Source organism: Rhea americana, unplaced genomic scaffold (assembly GCF_003343005.1).
Source record: "Rhea americana isolate MKP2758 unplaced genomic scaffold, rheAme1 scaffold_440, whole genome shotgun sequence".
Classification (NCBI taxonomy): Eukaryota; Metazoa; Chordata; class Aves; order Rheiformes; family Rheidae; genus Rhea; species Rhea americana.
Window position 1 is genome coordinate 164,043 of NW_028186580.1, and position 22,812 is coordinate 186,854.

A 22,812-nucleotide genomic window follows, 5' to 3' on the forward strand; every position below is an offset into this window, starting at 1 on the left:
AACCTTGGCAACTTTTTACGAAAGCACATCTTATCTCCTAGTGTTGTCATTAAAAAGAATCTCTAGCTCTTTTTCAGTGATCTCGTAAGGGCCACACTCACATAGCCATGTGAAACACTTGGTATTGCAGAGACGCCACCGCAGAAGCAGAGCCAGCCACTGCAGTAATATTCTAGGCAGACGCCATGTCCCTTTAGCTCTTCAGATCCAAGTTCAAAGCTCAGCCAGTATACCTGTACAGATACACACTTTCGTGTTCTTGTTCACGCACAGCTCAGCCATGCAGTCTTTTGCCTATGGTTGCCTCAACTCAAGGATGGCCACGCTTAGAAAATATAGTGGAGCATCAAAGAAATAGTATTGAGCAGAAGCGACAGGCAGGCTGCAGGTGGTGTTCTGAAGCAGACAAGGGTGGCGATGTCCACATAGATCCTAGTCATGCTGCCCTTAGCCCCGGCCAGCAGAATTTGTCCTTGACTTTCACAAAAGACCAAATGAATGGACAGCAGCTCTTCCTGGCAGGCAGGCACGCCAAACTGGCAAAACAAAGCTGAGAAAAAAGCACGGGATAACAAGCAAGAATAAAAGGTAGGGAAAYGAAAATCCATTGAAGTAAAATAAGATGTGGATTACGAGGACAAAGTCCAACCACTCCTGCTCGGCACATTCAGCAAAGCCCTTGAGTGTAGCAGGCTGCACCCAAGAGCCACTGTGKGAGGCTCGGCGTTATCTGGGCTTGGGCCACCTTTCTGTGCGGTAGCACCTATTAAGGAGAATGAAGCACAGCTAACGCGGAGGCTCGCTGGCTGCCTGGCTCTGCCAGCAAGCTGCTCACCATTTCTCACCCCGGGCTCAGGTTCAGCACCATCTGGGCCTTTATGGACTGGGTGTTTCCTCATCACCATGAGGAAGTAAGGCCAGCAATATTCTTATCTACCAGGCCAGCCCATAAGCAGATGAGGTAGATCTGGACATTGCCACTCACCTTCCTCAATATCCTATAGTGGCAAAACCAGTTTGCCAGACTTGGAAGTGGATTGTCAGCTGCGTTCATCTGAACCTCCACAGCAGAGGGGGACTCAGCGTCGGCACAGCTTTGCTCCCTACCCTGCCCCTGCCAAAGCCTTTCTGCCCGAGTGACAGGGAAGCGATGCGCCTTCATAAGCAGCACCTCTAGGCAGGTCTTTGTGCCCGTCACTGTGATGGACCTCAGGAAAGACAGTCAAAGAAAACCAGTCAGTGCGGAAAAGGAGTTCAGCACTTACGCAGCTTAGGAGTTTCCCCATCTCATTCCGAAGGCTTTGAATTCTTCGGAAATTTTCAGCAAAGAATCAAGTCCATTAACAGGTGGCTACAGACAAAAGGTTCTGGAGTAGGAGGAGATGGTCTGAGCAGCTAGCTGTTCACTTCAGGAACAAAATGAGGCTGGCAGTCTCAGGCCAGTTATCCAGCAAAGGAAATTTAATACAACATACAGCGTGAGCTGTTCAGCGAGGGCCCAAACCCTTCGCACGGCATCCCTGMCAGCCTCTCATCGTCCTCTCTGAATGCTGCAGAAAAATGCCCTCCTCGAGCAAGAAAGCATCCGAATGGGGTGAGCTTGGGCAGTCTGCCCTGGGGAAGCGTATGAGAGGACTACATGTTCGATCTGCAAGAGAGCAGGGAAGCGGGGACATCTGACATTTAGTATCCCAGCTCCAGGAAGCGACTCAAAGAGTTAAACCAGAAATCATTCTTGGGTGGGCTGCATTCCAGCAAGATAAAATATTCAGCACCATTATGTTCCCGGACACCGTATTTCTGACAATAAATTTCATGCCTCGTGTGCCACAACTGTTACGCAATTTCAGTCAATAACCAAAGAACAGGTCCACATCCTTTCGCAGCAACCCAGGAAAAAAATTAATAAATATACCTGACAAACCTTAGGAGGGTATTTTTCTTACTGTTATTTACTGGTATGTCACTGCGATAGTCGGGCCTGAATTGAAAAAGGAAAGAATAGTTTCTGGCACAGCACCATCCCTGGCACTTACTCTATTTGTAAACCCATGAAAAAYAGCAGCGGTCCGACCCACTGCGTGAGTGGCAGACTCCACTCAGCTCAGGAGGATTGCTTTTGTCTTCTGTGACACTGGAGCACTTTTCTTCCCATCCCCAATAYTATTTGCATAGAGGTTGCACTACAGTGTCTACTGCAAGCCTCCGCTACGCCAGGGACTCTGCGGACGTTTAGCATGTCCCAAGCTAAAACAGCAATGCCAAAAAGAGAACATGARCATGTGCCTGGCTAAAATCAGACTCTATCACCAAGATCAAATTACCCCATGTTTCTTTATCCTTTTTGTCCCACAGGGAACTATTTGGTCTTTAATGCCCAGTGGGGCTTCCAGCTAAATGGATGTTTCAAGTGAAAATGGCTTTGCCTTCACCCTTGTGCCCACTCTTGATGGATCAGGTGGCACTACAGCTTTGGGAGTTGGCACGGGACTCTAGTGCCTTCACCCTGGTTACAAACCCACATGACATCAGCTAAAAAAAATCCAAATTATACCAAGGCAGAACCCTTTACATAAAAGGAAATGTGGACTGAATTCCAACCATAGGAGTTAGTCACCACCCTTGAAGTTTCCACCCTGACTGCAACAGAATATGCAATTAAAAAAAAAAAATCACATCCCAGAGTGGGTTACAGTACCACTTTTGAGATTAAACAGCTTCCACGCTGCAACCCAGATGTGCCTGTGTGCAACTGGGATGACTCCCAGTAAACACAACTCTTCACTCTTCAGGATGAAGCACTCCATGTAAGCATGGATTTCACACCAGTGAAGCTATGCTAGTTTGCACTGGCAGGTGATGTGGCCTTTAAGAGAAGCGTCACTCACTCTAAATTCTGTTTAGGTATCCAGAGTGAATTCCATATTCCAGGTGCCTCCCGTGGTGATCCACGGCCTCTGCTTGTCTTTATTGATGTTTTAACAACTGAATGATGCACTTTTCACTAGCTGATCTCCTGTTTCAGGTGTTTTATGCATTCACCAGACACACTACGAGTGCATAGATTCCTCCCTTCCAGAATGGACTTCCAAAACCTACCATCCTTCTGTAGTCAGTTTATCTTGTATTAATCCATTAAAGTGACGCACTGCATTCTACCAGAAGAATCAAGCAGAAAAAGTGGGAAGCACTCTTACCTTTAATTAACTGACTGGCGAATAGGAGTCAAGTGCTGGCAAATTGGTTGTGTAATTTCTATTTAAATATGGCATTAAAAAAATGACACAATATACCTATTTAACATGCAAAGGATCAAAATCAAAGCTAATAAGAATAAATTATAAGAAAGGACATGTGGGAAGTTCAGTAGTTTTTTTTTTTTCTTTCTTCTTTATTTTTTTTTTTTAATATACTCTTCTAAAGAGAAAGCTGTCTGTTGTCCCTACATGCTGCCTGGAAAACTTATACCGGAGGGTCTAAGACCTTGCTGACATGCAAAGTTGCATTGCATAAATGCACAGATACAATTAAAAATATTTGGTAAAACCAAACTGGTACAGACACTTTTCATGCTGCATWTCAAGTCATACCAATTTACTTTAAGTTAAATGGGAATGAATGCAAGTAAAAGCCAGATTAATTATTCTGAAGCTCAAATATGAATTTGAATGAATGGCTGAACTTTGAACAGCTCTGCAACTCTTCAATTAAAATTTTAAAATGCATTTAAAAGAAAACAGTGCTACTTCAGCATCTAAGCAATGGACTGCAATCAACAACGTAAAACATGAACAATTCAGTTGAAGCCAACACGGTTGCATTAGTGTAAGTAAGACAAATAAGAGACCCATAAATCACTGACATCTAAGATAAAAATGCCACTGTCATGTGAAAATACAAATACACTCCATACTTCCTTCTAAGGCTGGGGCAACATACTTACCATGTTGCAGAAGTCCACTGAATTCTTTAATTTAGATTTATTTCCTTAGAATTAATTTCTTTAGAATTTATTCTTTTGAATTTATTTCTTTAGAATTAAAACACCACAACCCTAATTTCAAATTATTCCATTTCAAAACAGTCAGTGCAAGGGCTTTGAGAAGGAGAAAACAGGGAAGGTCTTACAGCCCATTTGATCCACAAAGCTAATAAACCATGCTGAAGCCTTCCTCCAGCTGCCCTGCCCCAACCCAGAGCTATTGCTGCCGGGAAACGAGGGAGCTGTGGCCTCTACAGCCCGTTGCACCGTGGCCCCTCGGTTAAGCCAGGAAGCAAGAGGCCGCCGCCAGCACCAGTAGCAGGGTTTTGTTTGCGGCACTTCGAAACAGAAGCCGAACCGGAGTTACAGTTTTACCTACGACGCGTATTTAAAAACTCTGAACTCCTAACGGCTGGTCATGTTACGCTYGGAGCCACCCTGCGGGAGCGGTTAGTTGAATTTAAGATGCATTTAGTGTGTCRCATAGGAAAAAAATCCATAGGTACGTGCTCAGGCAGCGGTGACGTGCAGCCCTAAAGAGGGGGACAGACAGATCCAAGCAGACGCCCTCACGCACACTCGATGGGCGCATCAAACTGAGTAGCGACCAGAAGCGGAAAGAGCCATGATCCTGCACAGAGAGCTGAGCAAGTGACTTACTACCAGCATTCGCACAGGTGACTTCTGTGGATGGGAACATCCATTGCCACAAGGAAGGCAACACGGGTAAAGGAAAGACAGCTTACCCCTCTGAGCTGCTGGACTCCACCAAATATTCTCATCACTCCATCAATCTCCTGCTCCAGCCTCCTGGCCCAGTACTGCATACTGCAAGAGAGAGACAGGGAGAGAGAGGGAGAAAAGGAAAGAGAAAGAAGAGAGAGTCAGAGCCCTGACACTTAGTAGATAAGCAAGATAATTGAAGGGAGAGGGAGGAAATCGGTGCCCTCAGCTACGTTTACTGCTCTGCTTCTGCAGCGCCCGGTGTGGGCAGAATAGCAAGCACATGTGGCATCTGAGATTAACAGCGGGGGCACGTTATAAACTGTTAGGCTTCCAAATTTATGCACGAGGCACCATAGAGAGAAAAGGGAGAAAAGGTACAACAAAGATTGCAAGGTGCATTCCCCCCCCCCGCCTTTTTAAATAATTATCTGCTGCTGCTTATATTAGGCTAGAGCGATCGAGCAAGGCTGAGGTGCTGTGGTGTCTGGCTTCTGGTGCCAAAAAACAGCTTATTGCCTCTGTGTGGCACCTCGGCAAAGAGCAAACGAACAACAGGATGCGAGGCGCCCGCCCTGCCGCGGCAACGCGGCACATCGCAACGGCCTGCTGCGCTGCCGCAACGCAGCGAGAGCAGCCCGGGCGCAGGAGTTAAGCTCAACTTGAGCCAAACGTCAGCTCTGCCAGGTCCGCTGGGGGCGAAGCTGCTCCTCGGGCAGTGGAAAGGGCCAGGAATTGCCACACGGAGCACATGGCATCTCATTCATCCTGGTCCCTGTACGGCAGAGGATCCGACTGCCCGTCCTGCCAGCGTGCCCAAAACACTCTCCGATAAACAAGCACATAGATTTTCACTTACAGCAATAATTCTGAGTGGAAACAACAACAACAACTCTTCTAAATCCACAGAACTTCATAACTCTCCTTTTAATGCGATTGCCAGACTCCAGTCCATGGCCACGCAAATGTCAAGTCTCCCATCTGGCCTGGAAGAGCACTGCTAGGTTGCCTCTAGCCTACTTATTACCATAGTTGGATCTCTTTCCACAGCACCATCCATYTCTAAACCGGAGAAAAAGCAGGGCAGGAAGAGAAAGAACAGAAGCTAAGGGAAACTAAGGGGCCCGCAGCACGGCAGAGAGGATTACGTGGCYGTTGAAGGAACAGGGAGGGAGGAGAACGGGTAGGGTTTTTCCACTTGGGTTCGGTTTGCAGAATGATTTCCTGCCTTCTGCAGAGAAGGTACGCTCCCCAGCTGCCTGCCCTAAACCAGAGCAGCTCTCCTGGTAGTCTAGAACCTGAGGAACCCATCTAAGAAACATAACCGCAGAGGACTCGGACCAAACTGGACAGCATGGCCCCAAAAGGGTGAACGCTGGGCACAAACACAAAGGCAGAGACGTGCCCGAGACCACCACCGCTTTCCCACTGAGAGAAGCTGAAGCATCACTCGGGAGGAGCGGGGAGACGAGACAGAGGAAGGGACTGGCAGATGTGTGTTACTCACGCAGGCAAAAACCATGCCAGTTAATAACACATGAGGCTGTGGATGAAAACAAGATTTAATTGCACACGCCRAATCTTCAGAATAAGTTATGCTGAAAAACCCCGTTTCCAACACACAGATCTAACGTCCTCCCAGAGGAAATGCTGCTTCTTTTCCCTTGGGAGCTCTACCGGGGAGGAGAGGAGATTCAAGCGGATGGGTGAAGGAACCAGCAAACCTTCCTTTCTTCTGAAATAGGGGAAGCTAAGCCTTAGGAGCTGTCAGTGTAAAGTCAGAGAGTCACGAACAGAGCTGGATGATTTTTTTTCCTCCAGTTAAATATTTTATTTGCCATCAAAGGTTTATTCAGGTTGGCCAAAGTTCCTCATACAATTACTTATGTTTTAAAAAATTAATAATTTTTTAAAATACTTAAGTCATGCACTTTAAAATATGTTTTAACGCCCCCCAAAAGTGAATTTTTTTTTCCAGTTTGTCCAGGGAACTGGGGGCAGGGGGCAGAAACCAATTTATGCTCACGCTCAGCCACAGGTCTAAGGAATCCTGTAAAGACCATATGGAGCCGACACCTCTCCTTAAGTTCTAGCTACCTAAAACATCAGCCCAGTTAGTGGCCTGCGTCAGTCCCCTCTAGCAATATCTATATCCCAAAAGGAAATGAAAATTATAGTCCATCTTGACTTGCATCCATCAACTCTAAAAACTGCTCCATTTCCAACGTACAGAGAAGCCTTCAGAAAGGATTAGTTTTACAGGAAGGCAGAGGCAATGCTAYGACTCTGCTTTTAAAAGCAATCGGGATACATAGAAGGAAGAGACACCGAGCACTCAGCTTCATAAAGGACTTGGATTTTAAATTAAAGCTTAATTAGCAGGTGTTTAAAAATATTTTTTAATGCTTATTCTCCCCTGCAAAGAAGAAATACTATTTCAGAGAAAAGTCATTGTATTTTTCATTCATGAGAAACAGTGGAATTTGCTTTTATGGCAAAATTCAACTCACTTTAACCGTGCAGCCTTGCCTGTCAGCCCCAGGTTAGATGTCACCTGGCCTTCAACCTTACTGACCAGCAGCACTTATCCAAGATGAGACTAGTCTCAGAGAGTACTGGTAAGTCTGGCAGTGCAAACTTTAAGTTTGTACGCTACCAAAACAGTGTGTGTATGGGGGTGGGGGGTGGGCTTCTTCTGCATGGCTGATACCAGATTTCCCAAATTAAATRAGTAACAGCAGAAGCAGCTTCTGTTTTCCTCCTGGTGTAGTATGGCTATACAGTAACTTTGGCCAGAAGTGGAAAACTTTGTTTTTTTTCTAACAAGSACATCCTTTAACAACATCACACCACTGGCAAAAAGCCCCTGCRTATATCTCACCTTGCTTATTCACTCATTACTATATCACTGTGGCTTTAGTAACATCAGTGCCTGGAAATGCCTGGAGCAGGCCACATCCTGGAATTCGGATTTTTCATCTCTCATTTGCCAAGAAAAAGAAAGGAAGTGGGGGGAAAAGAAAGGATAAAACCCATTATTATTCCATCTCAGTTGACCTTCTGCCTCTTGCTTCTCTCCCATGGCCACCACGCTTAAAATTTTATGGAAGACGACTATAGCAAGGATGAAAARGTAAAGAAACTGATAGCCCATTATGCACATAGAGATTTCCCTTTGAAGCAGGTCTCATACAGAAGCCGTAAGCAATAAGACATGACAGTCACGGCATTCCCGGGCCATTACTGCACGCCTCAGGTGGCGTTACAGGGCTTGAGGAGTGATAACTCCTCGAAACACGCGGCCTGGAGTGCCTTACTGCTCTTGTGAAATGGCATTTACGAATAAAGCAGAAAGAAAACAGTTGATGCATGTACTGGCACGGACGCAGTGCCGCTCACCGAAAGCCACCAGGTCCCCTTTATGAGCAGCGCGCTCAGTCTCTGCCTTAAATTGAATGCCACTTTAATGCCCTCCGTAACGAATTAACGTGGAGGAGGAGGAAACCTTTGAACCTGAGTTTTTGGGATGCTTTTTGGTGCCTGGTTAGCAACAAGCACCGCACACGAGGCAGCCTGGCAGCCCCGCTATCCCATGGCCCCTCTTTAGCAGTGACATGCACGGCTGATCCCAGTAACCCCCATCATCTCGGCTGACCCGGCTCTGAGTAGGGGGCCTCGAGGTCTCTTCCAACCCACGGTACTTCAGTACTGTCGAACGCGCAAGCGTGACCACACACACATTCAGGTTATATGTTGAAAACTCTTGTGTTAAACAAGCGTTTTTGTTTCCTTCCCTTGTACATTTTATAACATCCTGTGCAGCATGTAACAAGGGACCTAAGTCTTTTTTGAAAACACAACACCATTTATCATAGTCTCTCCACAGAAAATTGCAAAAATGCTAATTGATTTGATAATTTGCATATTTGATTTTTGTAAAAGATGAGATAAAATAGATCCAGAGGCAGAGCTTCAGAAATATTTACCGTGATGAGAGCACATGAGGAGACAGCTCCCTGCTGCAGTCTCACCCAGGAAGCAGAAGGGCTCCTCTGTCCCATTCCTGCTCAATGGGCACCTCTGTCTGGCCGCTGCCACGGTCATGGAAAGCCTTACTTAGGCTCAGGACACGTGTCCTACTTTAGATGAGCCAAGCGGTCCCAGAGACTTGTGCGTGTCTACAGCAATCTCTGGTTTGTGAGGCTTAGCCACTGCTCCAGCTACCCCTGGGGCACTGGAAGAAAATGAGAATTGCCTGGAAAGACAAGAGACAGGCTGTCCTTGGCCCACATCCTCCCACCCTTCTGCACACAACAGATGGCACTCTGGAATACTGGTTTGCTGTACAGCAGCTCAAGACATTTACAGACAATCCACCAAAACAAGCCACGCGCTGACAGCCTTAAACCGGCGCTGCGAGACCGTACCGCTGCCGCCCAGCCYGGGGTCACACTGCTCCTCACCAGCCCGGGGCACCCGGGAGCCACCGGCCGGGACCCGTCGTAGACTGTGGTTACCACCCGAGAAGCGGGCAAGGCAGTTTCACGCAGAGGTGCCCAAGCTAGGCTGGGACCAGAACCGCAGCAGCCGCATCGCGGGGCCGTCCAGCCCAGCTAGCACTCTCCGCTGCTTCTCCCCAGCTGCCTACTGCCTCTGCAGGACACCATCTGGGAAGGTGCAGGCAACCCCTGCCTGCTCCTGGAGGTGCATCTGGCAGCCCACAAATCACTGATGAATATTACTCTCATTGCAAGTTACCTCTCACTTAGGGAAGGAGAAATTAAAGAAGAAGAAAATGAGCTATCTATGTGCTTTAGTATTTGTGGGTGCTATTTTTTAAGYGGCCTACGAAATTTCTTGTTTGGCTATGGAAAAGAAAAGATGTTAAGAAAGAAAAGGAAGACTCAGTCCTTTTCTCTTGCCACCTTGCTGGCCCCCCAAAAAAGAGAAAGATTCACGCAAAGATGAAAGGACAAGAGGAAAARCTACTTGCTAAGTGGATACACTGCCCCAGAGCTTATTCAGAGAGCGTTTGGTACAAGCGTCTACACTTCATGCAGCATGTTCAGCCAAGAATGCTTCACTCTTATTCATATGCTTTGGTTCAGTGCCCAAATATTGCTATTTAATAAGGTTATTAATTACTGTGTTGCCTAATTTTTGCTGTGCAGGAGCTTCTTTTAATTGGCTTATTCCTTCAAGATGCTTAATCCTTTAACTATAATGCTGCATGCATCTGTGTGCGCATGTGTGTAYGTATGCACTCATGCCCCTCCGAGTATTCTTCATTTCTTACATACCTAGGCTGTAAAGCCCCACACGAGCTAATATTTACATGTCAACGAAAAACAAATTGCTATTTTTTTAAAAATAGAACTTCCATACAGTACCARTTTCTAAAAAAAATAGCTGAATAAATTACCGACCATGCTTCTAGATATTATCAAACCTCCCACACCATCTTTTTATGACTCATTTTTAATGTAAAAGATGTGCACAGGTGTTTATAAAGGAGGAATGGGAAAAAGTTTTTGCTGGACTAGTCTTTTCTTAATATTTGTCAAGATAATATTCACCTCTACCATCTGGTCTCCCCTATAATAATRACTTCAAAAAAAAAACAAAAAAGAAAAACAAAAAAAGAAGCATCTCAGACATTATTAAGTAAGTGAAGGAAAGGATAAAGGAATATTTAAACTATATCCCAAGGAAGATCTTAAAGAAACAAGAAGAGGAATGATAGTGGGACAGTGTCATCTACATTCAGCTCTATCACCAAGTTGCTGTGTTCCCCTTGATTCAAACATTAACTTTTTGTACCTGTTTCTTTGTCCTATCTTTTGTCTGCCTTGTTGTTCCAATTTTTTCAGCAGAACATGTCTCACAATAAAAGCAAGCACCAAATCCCCTGCCAGATCCATCCTGATCCCAATTTAACACTCCAACAAGTATTACAAAACAAGAAAAAGGATAACTGAGTAGGGAATTTTTTGAACCCAAACAACAAAGCTGTGCAAGAAGTGAGGGGAAAGCAGCCTGACAGTAAGCAGAATGCGTGATTCATTAACAGCTCTTGAGTACAAATATTGCTGTAGGTACCTATGGGAACACTAACAGCAACCACCAACTTGTCACCAACTAGAGTTAAAACAGCAGGAAAAATGTTCTTAAATACAATTTCAGTTTTGGAGAACAGAAGCATAGCCATTAACGGCTGAACCCCATCTATTGGGAAACAGAATAAAACTGAGGYGTTCAATCGCTCATAGAAATGTGGGCTGGCGGGGTCTTCAGGAATTCCTCTTCCATAGTTAGTTGCACTGGGACACTTAAACATCTAAGCCCTCCACATGAAGTATTGGGTCTAACCTGTTCCTTAAAACCACCAACAAGGTGATTCAAACGTCCCTGGAGTACCCAGGCTTTTTGAGTTGTTCCTCCTTTGCACTGTTTTCTAAACATCTCAGCATTCTTGTGCCCTCCTCTGGATTCTCTGTAGTTTATGTCCTTTAAAGCTCATGCCAAAACTTTGACTAGGAATGCCAGCAGAAGCCAAACCTAGCACAAGGAGGAATAATCAGCTCCCCAGTTTTGCCCAGGAAGCTACTACATGCTGCAGAACGAGTGTGCCCTGCTACAACAGCACTTTGTTGACTCATAGTTTGTGATCCACTACAATTCTCTTTTTAAATGCTATTCTAGTAYCCAGACAAATATTCTTTACTCTGTATTTGTACATTTGATTTATCCTTCTTAAGTATAACATTTTGTGTTTGTWTACACTGAATTTCAGTTGCTGAGATCAGGCACTCTGTTCAATTTTTCTTGATCATTTTGAATTTTGATAATGCCTTCCAAAGTACATCCAACCCCTCCTAGCTCAGTTTCATCTGCAAATTTCATAAGCATATCCCCCTATTCCATTGCCTAATTTATTAATGAAAATGTTGAATAGTACTAGTTCCAGGGCAGATCCCTGCAGGACCCCACTTGAGATGTCCTCTCCATACGACAAAGAACCATGGTAACTATTCTTTGAGAGCTGTGTGTCCAATCAAAATATCTTGAATTTCAAACTTTACAAAAAGCTGATTTCGAGTATTTGATATGCAAAGGAGCTGGAGGCCAAAGGATAATTCAGTGAATAATTTAAAGAATAAGAGTAGGTTTGAGGAAAATCGCAATCTGCTTTTAGATGATTTGCCAACAGAAAGAGGAGAAAGTCACTGAATGTGTTAGCTGGTACATTTGCCCAGCAGTACTGCGAAAGGCCCCCATGCAGTCACTGTATTCTTTTGATCACACTTATGCACGTGCCTCTCATTGATACAGCAATAAAAGGAACAAATGGCAAAGCAGTCGCAGTAAACATCTTCTGCAGACAGTGACGCAGAAAGGAGAGCTTTCTCAAAAAGCTCTTTCAGCCCTAGACTCCATCATCCGGTTCCTCCCAGCCTTAACAGCCTAGAGTTCCTCTGTAGGCCATCCCTCAATGATGCACCATCCTATGAAGGATACTAGCACTTCAATGGCCTCCACGTGAGGAACCCCAAGTGCATGAAAAACATGCATAAATTAAGAAGCAGAATTGGGCATCTTACGAAACAGCTGACTAGTTGGCTATTTTCAGACAGCACAGAAGGAAGTTCAGCTAGAGGTCCTCTGCTAGGCAGACAGTCTAGCCTACTCCTTCCAGCAGTAAATCTTGTTGCCTTACAATGGGGATAAACTAGCTACTCCTAGAGACCCATATCAACTGCCCTATGCCACGACGGGGATGGGGATGGCTCCTGGGAATGGAAACATTACCAGGTAGCTCACATACTCTGACACCTCCTTTGATGGTGGCGGAAGCACGGCAAGCAAGGCTCTTCAGGACGGTAACACAAGCAAAATAAGCTAAAGGCAATGGCTACTCTTCCCTAGAGCTGCATTTTGTTAATATTAGCAATCTACTATCCAAACTAATTACCTGCTTTGTTTGGAGCCAAAACTAGCTGTAGGCCTTACTCTCCCCTCTTCTTACACAGCTTTGATTTTTTGCTCGGTTTACATATTGAAACCAGATTTCTATCACATGCTTGCTGATGCACATCAGGAGCAACAGAAGCCCGTGGGGTTCTCCCATGTTTGTGCTCTTATCACACAGAATTAGAACTGCACTCCTCATCTCAAAGCCTGTCACAAATTTGGACTTGAAGCATAATGAATTAATAAAGAAGTGAATAGGTGTCAGTTTTATTAAGCACACTACCTGGATAAATTTCACCCAGTGCAGCCACTTGTCATGTACAGCATCTCTGGAGACCCAGCAGCTGATAATTCTTGCACACTGCTTTGCAACCCATTATACAGATAAGTTTTAAGATTAAACACCTTCCTCCTTGCTGACGCCTTCTCTGTTTTACAGATGCAATCTGAGTGGAGAAGCTGAAGAGATGCCATCCCCCACTGTGAAGATAAGGTTACAGAGGGTAGGTCTTAGCGAGGATTTTGCAAACTGCATGAATTATTAAAGGCCTTTATGATATAATGACAGACATATCAGGTTATTTGTTTATTCTGTGTATAATTCATGACTCTCTTGGGAGAAGTAGGATAGATTGTTACATTTTCTTGTTCATTCCAGTAAATCCTCACCAGACGTTGGGCTGAACTACCCCAACAGACCATTTAACTGTTCTTAACAGGATTTGCACCTTCAGCTGGGGATCAGAGAGTTTTCTTCACAGCCTGGAGAACTAGCAAAGTTGTCATCTGACTACGTCAGAGACGGCTAGTTTGGGTAATCCTTCTGTATCTCTCGCCATGAGAACATTGTCATCTAAAGCATACGCAAACAGCTGTGTGATGAGACATTAAGAGTTGCCCTGCGCTCCTATATTGCTGCTTAGCCACAGCATAATGGCTGATTCAGGCACCTGCAAGACTTCAACTTTCTAAATATTTTGAATACTTCACAACAGCTACCTCCTGGTGACGTAAATAGTAAGATATTGTACAAGGCAAAACAGCCCCCCTTGCTTGGGTCATTTACGTAACAAGTCTGGTCCAGATCCAAAGCAAAGCCTGATAYTGAAGAGCCTTCTCCAGAGAGCTGGAGTGGAGTTTTAAGTACATACATTGCAATCATCTCTTGGGGTGTTCTGTTTAGAGGATGTGGGAGAGAACTTATGCTATAGCAGCAACTAGGAAATAAAGGGAGTGGCCACAGCCTCAGGCAAGAAATAGCTTCCCAAAGTGATCTCGCTTGCACAGGAATACTTGACCCAAAGATGGTGTCGCTACCAGGAAGAGTCATTCCAGTATGAAGAGCTGCAGGCAAGGCTGAAAACGGCAAGCTGGGTAACCCCTACTAGCCACAGGGTGCTGCAGGACTACTTTCAGCAKCTACCCTTCCCAGTAGGTTTCAGCTAATCAGCACGAGACTAAGCATGCAATGAAGAATCCGATCACTAACATGCAAGCTTTATTAAGGAGTCTCATAGAAGACTAATGACTAGCTGGACCTATGGTGGCTTTGCATCTACAACTTCTCTCCATTACCAAGCAAAGATGCCATTAACCTCTGCCACAAAGGACCTTCTGTTACAAGAGCTATTTTGGGGGCTCTATTGCCATTATTCTTCAGCCTAACTCTAAATATGTTAATCTCAAGTCTCCTGGGATGTTCAGTCACAGAATGGTCCACGACATTCCTTGGAGGCTTTCTGGTCATCTCTGTCACAAGATGTCTGTCTAGTTAAAGCCTCCACCTTAAACAACTCCTCTCCTATTCCCCCACCTGAGAGATTCCTGGCTCCTAAGAGAGAGTGTTGTAATCATTGTTATTATAAAGCATTTAGTGATGCTCACTCATTGCATCTCTCACCAGCCAAACACCCGGAACCCTGTTATTTCACATGCAGTCGCCTTCATTTCCAGAAGCTGCTCATTGTATTGCTCCTTTTCAGCAATGAAAGAAAAAGGAGGTGGGAGTGGAGAGCACTTCAAAAAAATTAATTTACTGCATTTTATGCCATTACCTCACTGCTTTTTGATAAACATTTAGGAGCTGTCTGCTGTACCTTCTCTGTTGTAAGGTGGCATCCAGACACGCTGAAGGAGGGATGATCAAAGCGTGGAAGTTTTGTCCCAGTGCCACTGCATTATTCAGAGCACTACAGAAACTGTCAGCTTTCACAGGTCACAGGCCTCCTCATCTCTCCTTTCCCCCACCAGCCGGGGAAAATGCTGCTCCCTCCACAGGGAGGAACAAATACATATAGTCTTTCCTTTGAAAAAGAAAACAAGCACATAGAAATTGAGAGCACCGAACCACACTGGACGTATGCACAAGTTCTGCATGATTTGCCGTACAGACTCAGGACAGCGGTCCATCAGGATCAGCTTCCCCATCTGCAGCAGCAGCCAGCTTTCCATGCCTAAAGGGACGCACCTCCTGTCCTGGAGGAGCTGAGGGTGCTGTGCTGGAGCACCCATAGATTTCCCCTTGTGCGAAAACCACCACTCTGTAACAAGCTGTCTTCTCCTTAAGAGGGAACAGTCACTAGGAAATCTGACCGAAGCCAAGGCCCAGTTGCATCCCTTTCCTCACCAAACGCCTCAAGCTAATCAACCAGCAGCGAGGCAGAGTTGGGAGTGCACAACCATTGTGGTTACTGTCCATATTCCCTTCCYGCATTATTTCAACATCCTGGTTAAATACAGCACAGATACTGCAGAAGTCCATCAAACATCATGTCCAAGGGACCGATGAACACTGACATGTCCTCCTAACATGCCTGACAAATATTTCTCCCTTTTTTCAGGGAGGGAGAAATGAGCTACAGAAGTAAATCAGCATGCCCAAATCCAGATGTATTTGAGTAGCATAGCCAAGAYTACAACTCCGAACCTCCTGACACTAAGCCTGATGCCCACACTTCAAAGACAGCATCCAAGCACCAAAGCAGGAAGGTCACATACATACTGATGCTCCACAGTACTTCTCCCAGCCCTCACACACACATCTAACTGAAACCTAAGATTACTAGATAATTCGCTTTCCTGCTTTTATAAATGAGCACTGACATTAAAATCAAAAATATCAGGCATCCAAAATTCCTGTGAATATAATACCCAGGACTCTTTTCTGTAAAAGATTTTAAAAAAGAAAGTCTTTAATGTAGTCCTCTCAACGGGTCTTATGACATCATCAACCCCTTTCTATTTAGAATAATGACTTCTTCCACACGCCAAGAGATTTGAAATTACCTGTGAAATATATTTCCCTAGGCACAGGCTCAAGAAGCATGTAAATTACCCAGCTTAATGGTCTCTAGAATTCCTCTCTCAGACACACACAGAGTGGGAAATGTTCAGATGATATCTCAGATACCATGCAAAGGGACAAACATCTGAGGGATGGTCAGGAGCTGCTGCTCTACACTTCCCCCCAATAACCAGTTCCAACMGCAAGTGTTTGCCTTGAGAAGGCAACAAGCACAAGAGCGATCCAATCCCAAATGAGTGCACCATCAGCATGAAATGTAATTTTRAGAAGAGCATTTCTTGGGAAAGGTGCCTGGTCATAATTTACACAGCAGAAGTAGCCAAATGCATGAGGGCATATACCACAGAGGGCACCCGTTTCATTTCCAAAATCCCAACGTTGAGGCACACTAAGCATTTGGCAGCAGGCTCTCTCAGAGCCATGCCAGAACGGCACGGTCCAAACTCTAATGTTCAGACTACTGCCCTGCAGAGGAGCCTTTTGACCCACAGGGACAGCTCATTATTCCAACACTAAAGAAAGGGAAAGGCATTCTTCTCGGAGCCCAAATCCTCCTGGCTACATTTCATAGTTGAATCTAATGTCTTGTTAGCAAATAGCAGGAGAAACACTCATTCTGAGATGAAGAGCAGAGGTTCATTCAAAGGAACAGATGAGTAGGAATTACGCGATCTGGCATCTATTTCCTGCTCCACAGCTGACATGCTGGAGACCTTGAAGCCTTAGTTTCACTGGCAAAATGAGCAAARGTGAAATGCAAACGTTACTACAAAGCGAGCACAAAAAAGCCTGAAGGAGTGGAGAGTAGAGAGCAGGACAAGATGCTCATGTTGCAAAAGAGTGGGGAACAACGACAACCCGAAGGACTCCATGAAGGACTTATCCATCTCAGGGAATGATCCTAAGGCACAGACTGCCTGAAGATTTGCTCCTAATGCTAGCCAAGGCTGACAGGCCAGTCACCTTTTAACTTGTAATTGATAGAAGGTAGGCCAGAAAATCAGTTAGGGRTAAGAGAACAACTGGAAGATAAGCCTGGCACTGGAAAAATGGGCCAARTTCCTCTGGTGTAGATTTCCCCCCAGCCAAGGCGTAACTCAAAGCCTTTGCYGAGACTCTTCCAAAGTCAGGATCTKCCTTCAYTTGCAGTCACAAGCATCTTTCTGACCTGCATATTGACAGAAGCTGTGGCATCATGGCAAGATTAACACACAACAATCTCCAAGCCATTTTCCTCACTCACAAGAATGCTACTAAAAGCCAAAATCTTTCAAGACTCTGCAAAGGCATCTGTCCTCAAGATTAACTAGAGGTCACAACCAGTAATGCAAGTATTTTGCTATGCAGAACTATTGGGAGGTAAATACTAAACTAAACCTCATAGCAGCAGAAAAAACTGAAGAGCAGGAAAGACATGGTAATGAATATTGTAGGCAAGCCAAATGAAAAAGGTAGGTTAACTTTATATGAATATTTAGACCCAATACTAAATAAGTGACTTGGAATAGTCTACATTTGGATCACTGGATCTTGACTCCTATGTAATGCACTTCACCAGCTTCAAAATACTTCAACAAATTGCCATTCACTCAGCATTGAAAGTTGCCCACTCCAGTACAGAGTGAATCAGCTTATTGCCACCACTGATTCCACCCAACCTCTCCAACACCAGGCTTTGAGCAGGAATCCTTCGCCCATCCAAGGCGGCACAGGCTGTCAGGTAGAGAGATTTCACGTGCACATATTATATGTGGCCCGAATACAGCAGGGACCTCAGGTTATACATAAAGATTGGAACACCTCTTCTGCAGCCCTCAGCAGCGTCCCTTTCAGTTCCCCACACCACCCTGGTACTTTTCTGTAAGAAGGGGTACTATTTACTAAATCTTTAATTTCTGCAGTCTCTTAGTTTTCTCTGGAAGAAACTTCTTATATAAGAATACTAATTCTACCTTATGGCATCTAATAACATCTTTGAAATGGTACAAACATAGGAATAGTAGATTTAAATAATAAAAAAATCAAGTATCACACAAGCTACCATTAAAAGAACCCCACCTTTTTTGGACAACTGGCAAACCTACTCTTCCAACACACAGCTGTGACTCTAGAGAACATGACAGGTTCTGGCAGCCACTTCCTGATGAGAAGGCCATGCACTCAGTTACCTAAGAGTCACCGAATAAGTGACATTTATTAAGTGGCTCTTATAAAATAAAAAAAGGCTGCTTTCAGTACACATAATCACGTTCATAAACTGCATGAACCAGCAATGCTTTCAGTGCAAGGCTCCACTAGGAAGTGTCAAAAGAGGAAGGTAGGGGGAGAGAAAGGGGAGGGAAAAAAAAAAAAAAAGACTCCCACACACCAGCATTGCTAGAGGCAATTCTTCATGCAGGTTCCTGGCCTCAGGATCCCATCTGACCTCCAACTTGATAACACTGTGTCTTCCAGAGGAAACRAGGCACAAGCAAGGCTGTCAGAACAGCACAGTGTAAAAGATACTGCAGGGCTCTGAGAAAGAGGAAAAAAGGCATCATCTATCTCAGCAGACACAACAGTAAAACAAGACCCTGCATCGAGATGTAGCTGTCAGACCCCTTTCATACCTGGCCACAGACAGCTATTAGAGCTGCTTCATCCTCCACGTGTCTGGGTGTGGAGCACAAGGGAAGCGAAGGGAAGTTAGGGCAATGAGCTTTCACTTGTGGTATCTAGGGATATGGAAGGAGCTGCATCTTATGATACAACTTCCTCAGCACCAAGCAGGCAGTGGGAGTGAAAGACAGAGCTGGTTAGCTTTTTCTCTAAAGGGAAAACTAGATAAAACAAATAAACATAACAAAAAATAGCCCTGGGGAGGCCACATCCGGAGTAYTGCATCCAGTTCTGGGCTCCCCTGTACAAGAGAGACATGGAGCTACTGGAGAGRGTCCAGCGTAGGGCTACARAGATGATCMGAGGGCTGGAGCACCTGCCCTGTGAGGAACGGCTGCGAGAGCTGGGCCTCTTCAGCCTGGGGAAGAGAAGACTGAGGGGGGATCTTATCAATATATACAAATATCTTAAGGGAGGGTGTCAGGAAGATGGGGCCAGACTCTTTTCCGTGGTGCCCAACAACAGGACAAGAGGCAACAGGCATAAACTGAAATGCAGGAAGTTCCATCTGAACATGAAGAAGAACTTCCTTACTGTGRGAGTGCCAGAGCACYGGMACAGGYTGCCCAGAGAGGTTGYGGAGTCTCCTTCTCYGGAGASATTCAAAACCCACCTGGACGCAACCCTGTCTAACGTGCTCCAGGTGACCYTGCTTGAGCAGGAGGGTTGGACTAGAYGAACTCCAGAGGTCCCTTCCAACCTCAACCATTCTGTGATTCTGCGTAAAAACAAGTGACATAGAAGGGTTCAATTTAGCCTTAAAGTGATGGGCAAAAAGACAGCATTGATGTCAAAAATGCCAACCCAGCATTTTTGTTGCCAGGTTAGACAAGCTGGCAGATACTAAATGTGATTATTTAGAAACTGGGACTAAAGCATGAGCAAGTAGTAGGTGCATTAGACTTATTCCTTTTCTTCACTCCATAATAGAAATCAAATAAAAAGTAACTGCAGCCACTACCATATTCAAAAATTAGAAGACAAAGGCTTTAAAGTTATCCCTAGCATAATCTCATATGTCTCAGCACAATTACATCACAGATGAATTTGGCCCAGGATCTTGAAAACTCTTTGATGTTTCTCAGCTTTTAAATTTAACACAACTGTAGCAGAGTACAGCATGCAAGGCCAACAGTGGTGAATTCTTCTGCATCGTAATAAAACCAATGTCAGAAAAATGGCTCAATCACCAGCAGTCCAGCAGTCCCACAGTACAGAGCCAAGGAGGTGCATGAAAATATGTGTGGCTGTGCATAGAGGGGGCACAGAAGGCTCATTTTGAGCCRATGCTCTTTTGCCCTGCACTCTTGAAAGTGCTGTCATTCTGTGCAAGGCAAAATAATGTCATCAGTTTGGTCAGTGATTGACAACTATTAARATTTCCTAGCAAGCAAGCAAGCAGAATAAATAAAAAACGAGAGCCACCTGAAGACAAGATACTGCTTTTTCAWACTCATGTAATCTGCCCTCCTTCCCAGAGCAGGCAGTGGAGGAGCTGAAAGCACACTGCCCATGAAGTTGCAGCGCAACTCTAGCTGGAGGCTCATCATCCTGAAGCTCTTTTCAGCTTGCAGATCTTGAATAATTAACTGCTGTTTTTTCCACCCTTTTTCCCCTGCTACTCATGACAAGCTGCTGCCGCAGCTTTACTCTTACACAAGCAAYGGGCTTCCCTTCCCTCTGCAGAGGTCCTGAAGCACATGAGCCCATATTCCTCACGGAAGCGTACGCCCTACGTTGTCTTTTCCCTGCCAAGCCCCAGAACAGGACTCTGCAGTGAATGTTTAGTACTGACTTCTGATTTATAAGACCACCTCAGACATGAGGAAACGGTACTTTGGCTCCTCCTGGGTCTGCTGAGTTTGCTATGGAGCAATAAACGGATGTTCAACCACTCATCGCCCAGAATTTGACTGGATGTTCAACACCTGAGAAAGCTGCACATTGGCTGCTTTGCTTGGCTTAAGTGTGTGCGAGTGTCTCTCTCTGCGRCCACGTTCCAGCTGCTAACAATCTGACTACGAAACCCACCGTATGTTAGAAACGCAGACAAGGCACAGCATTCATCACTCTCACTGTACCACACCAGAGAAAATCAGCACTGGCCACGAGAAAAAGATATCATCGCATAAAGTCTAACAGATTTGAGAATTCAGATACACGAATCTCTTTGATTCGGAGGAAATGAAATCAGTGCGAGCTTTATAGATCTCTTGGAGCATAAATGGCTTACACAAGGTAGTGTCTTTAAAACGTTTACACATATGCCCCTTGTTCTGGCTTCTCATTTGGAAGATGAAYGCAAACTCAGACTCTAGATGCCATAGTGTCATGGACGGAAGAATATTTAATGCCCACTGGAGAAGAAACACAACCTGACAGCAAAACGGACTGGCAGCTTGCTACAAGAGAAAAATTTCAGGCCCCAGCTCCGTTACGTGTTGAAAGGCATTGGTATTTATAAAGAGAATCATTTCCTCATTTGTCACTTCAATGGAGATAGATTCAACACTCTCTCCCAATTCTTTCCACCAATTTAACAGCTTACGGGGTAACTTTGTTTGTGCCTGGAAGGCTGAGAAGCTCGGGAGCCAGGAGGGGGTGAGGGGCTCTACTCACGAGTCAGGTAGGCAGGCGCGTGCCTGCCGCATCGCTGCTCTTCAGCTCGGAAACGGTGCTGCAGCAGGAGCCACGGGCAAGCCAGGGCACTTCGGCCAGCGCCCAGACCTCTGTCGCCCTCGCTTTTACTGCCGGACAACACCGACCGAACCTGGGGAATCCAAAGCCCTCAAGAGCAACGTCGGGAACGGACACCTGTGGTCCACGGCCAAATGCTGTGCCCACAGCCCTCTCCAGAGCGCAAGGAAGCCACCGAGCACGCCAGCGACCCCAACTGCCTTCAGCTCACAGGCAAACAAGCTCTCACGGCAGCTCAACCCGTCCCCGCTGCCGGGAACGGCAGCACCCCTGCTCTAACCGGTCAGCGACGGCACGCTTGCAAGCCTTTCAGCCACCAAAAGCCACACACAGAAGAAAACAATCATTTTTAAAGCAAACCTGAGCCTTGATTACACATCTGATGGCACTCAGAAGAGTAAACCTCACYGAAATGAGTACGCACTTTGACTTTGAGGAAACTCTCACCGAAAATAATAATCATATGGATAGGAGACCGCCAGTATCACAGGCACCAGGTTTGCACTCTTCTCTGTCCTTGCACCTGTACTCCCCAGCCTTCTCCCCACCCCTCCCCCAGGCACAAGTTGCTTTCTCACACTACAGAGATTTTTGCTCCAGTGCACAGCATGATCTAACTAATTCACACTTCATTGCTCTGCACACCTCATCATTTGCACGTGAAAACAGCAGCCTTTCTCTGTCCCTCCAGTCTCTCCCCATTTTTTCCTTCTCCTGCATCCCCCACCTCCTAGTCCTTCTTAGCAAAAGCTCTACTAGCAAGAAGCTGCAGTGGAGAGGCTCATATTACCGGGACTTCATTGCTTTTACAAAATTTACCAGCACACTGTGAAACCTCATAAATAATTCAAGATAGACAACCTTTGTCAGGTAAATGAACGTGCCTTTTGTAATCCATCACTCCAAGTTTTCTATTACAGTGATACGCATACTCACTAGTTGGCACAATTAGTATTGAATCATGAATTCCCCAAGTGTCAGTAAGGGAGGGCACAGCAGAACAGTTTCTGACCCCAGCAGTACCCACGGAAATCCAAAAAGCAGCCCACTGGCTTCAGTGGATTCATAACCCACTGTCACAAAAGCAACTGTAGCCTGGACTACGGCAAGTGCAGCTCCATTCCCACCCTTAGCAGGCAATGAAAAAAAGACCATGGCATTGGTGGTATGGGGGGTTATTCTCATGAAAGGACTTCCTCCTTTCACTGTAAGAATTTCAGAGACCTTTACACAAATGGGAGCTAAAAATCATGTTGCATCCCCTACTTCTTGGTTTTACTCCATTCGCTTCACCGGTGCTCCTGCACAAAGGCTCTTGGCTCGTTACGTACACACAAACTCAACTCCTGCTTTGGCAACTGTGCCCAAGGCTTTTTCATCATCAGAACTATTGTGCTAAGTGTTTTGTATCTCTGCTTAGCACCGGATCTGACAATCTGCTGGCTATCAGCAATTACCTCTGCCGGAGTACCCGCCT

The 22,812-nt window shown here is 45.4% G+C and overlaps 1 protein-coding gene across 1 annotated transcript in view; it reads right to left on the reverse strand.

Annotated features, from left to right (window-relative positions):
• LOC146589644 (voltage-dependent calcium channel subunit alpha-2/delta-2-like) overlaps window positions 1-22,812 on the reverse strand; it is a gene marked incomplete at its 3' end in the record, with an annotated part of 191,472 nt that overhangs the window by 161,572 nt on the left and 7,088 nt on the right. Inside the window, exon 2 of the mRNA XM_085315898.1 lies at window positions 4,729-4,810. Within this exon, the coding sequence (XP_085172024.1) occupies window positions 4,729-4,810 (82 nt within the window). The remainder of the gene's footprint in view (window positions 1-4,728; window positions 4,811-22,812) is intronic.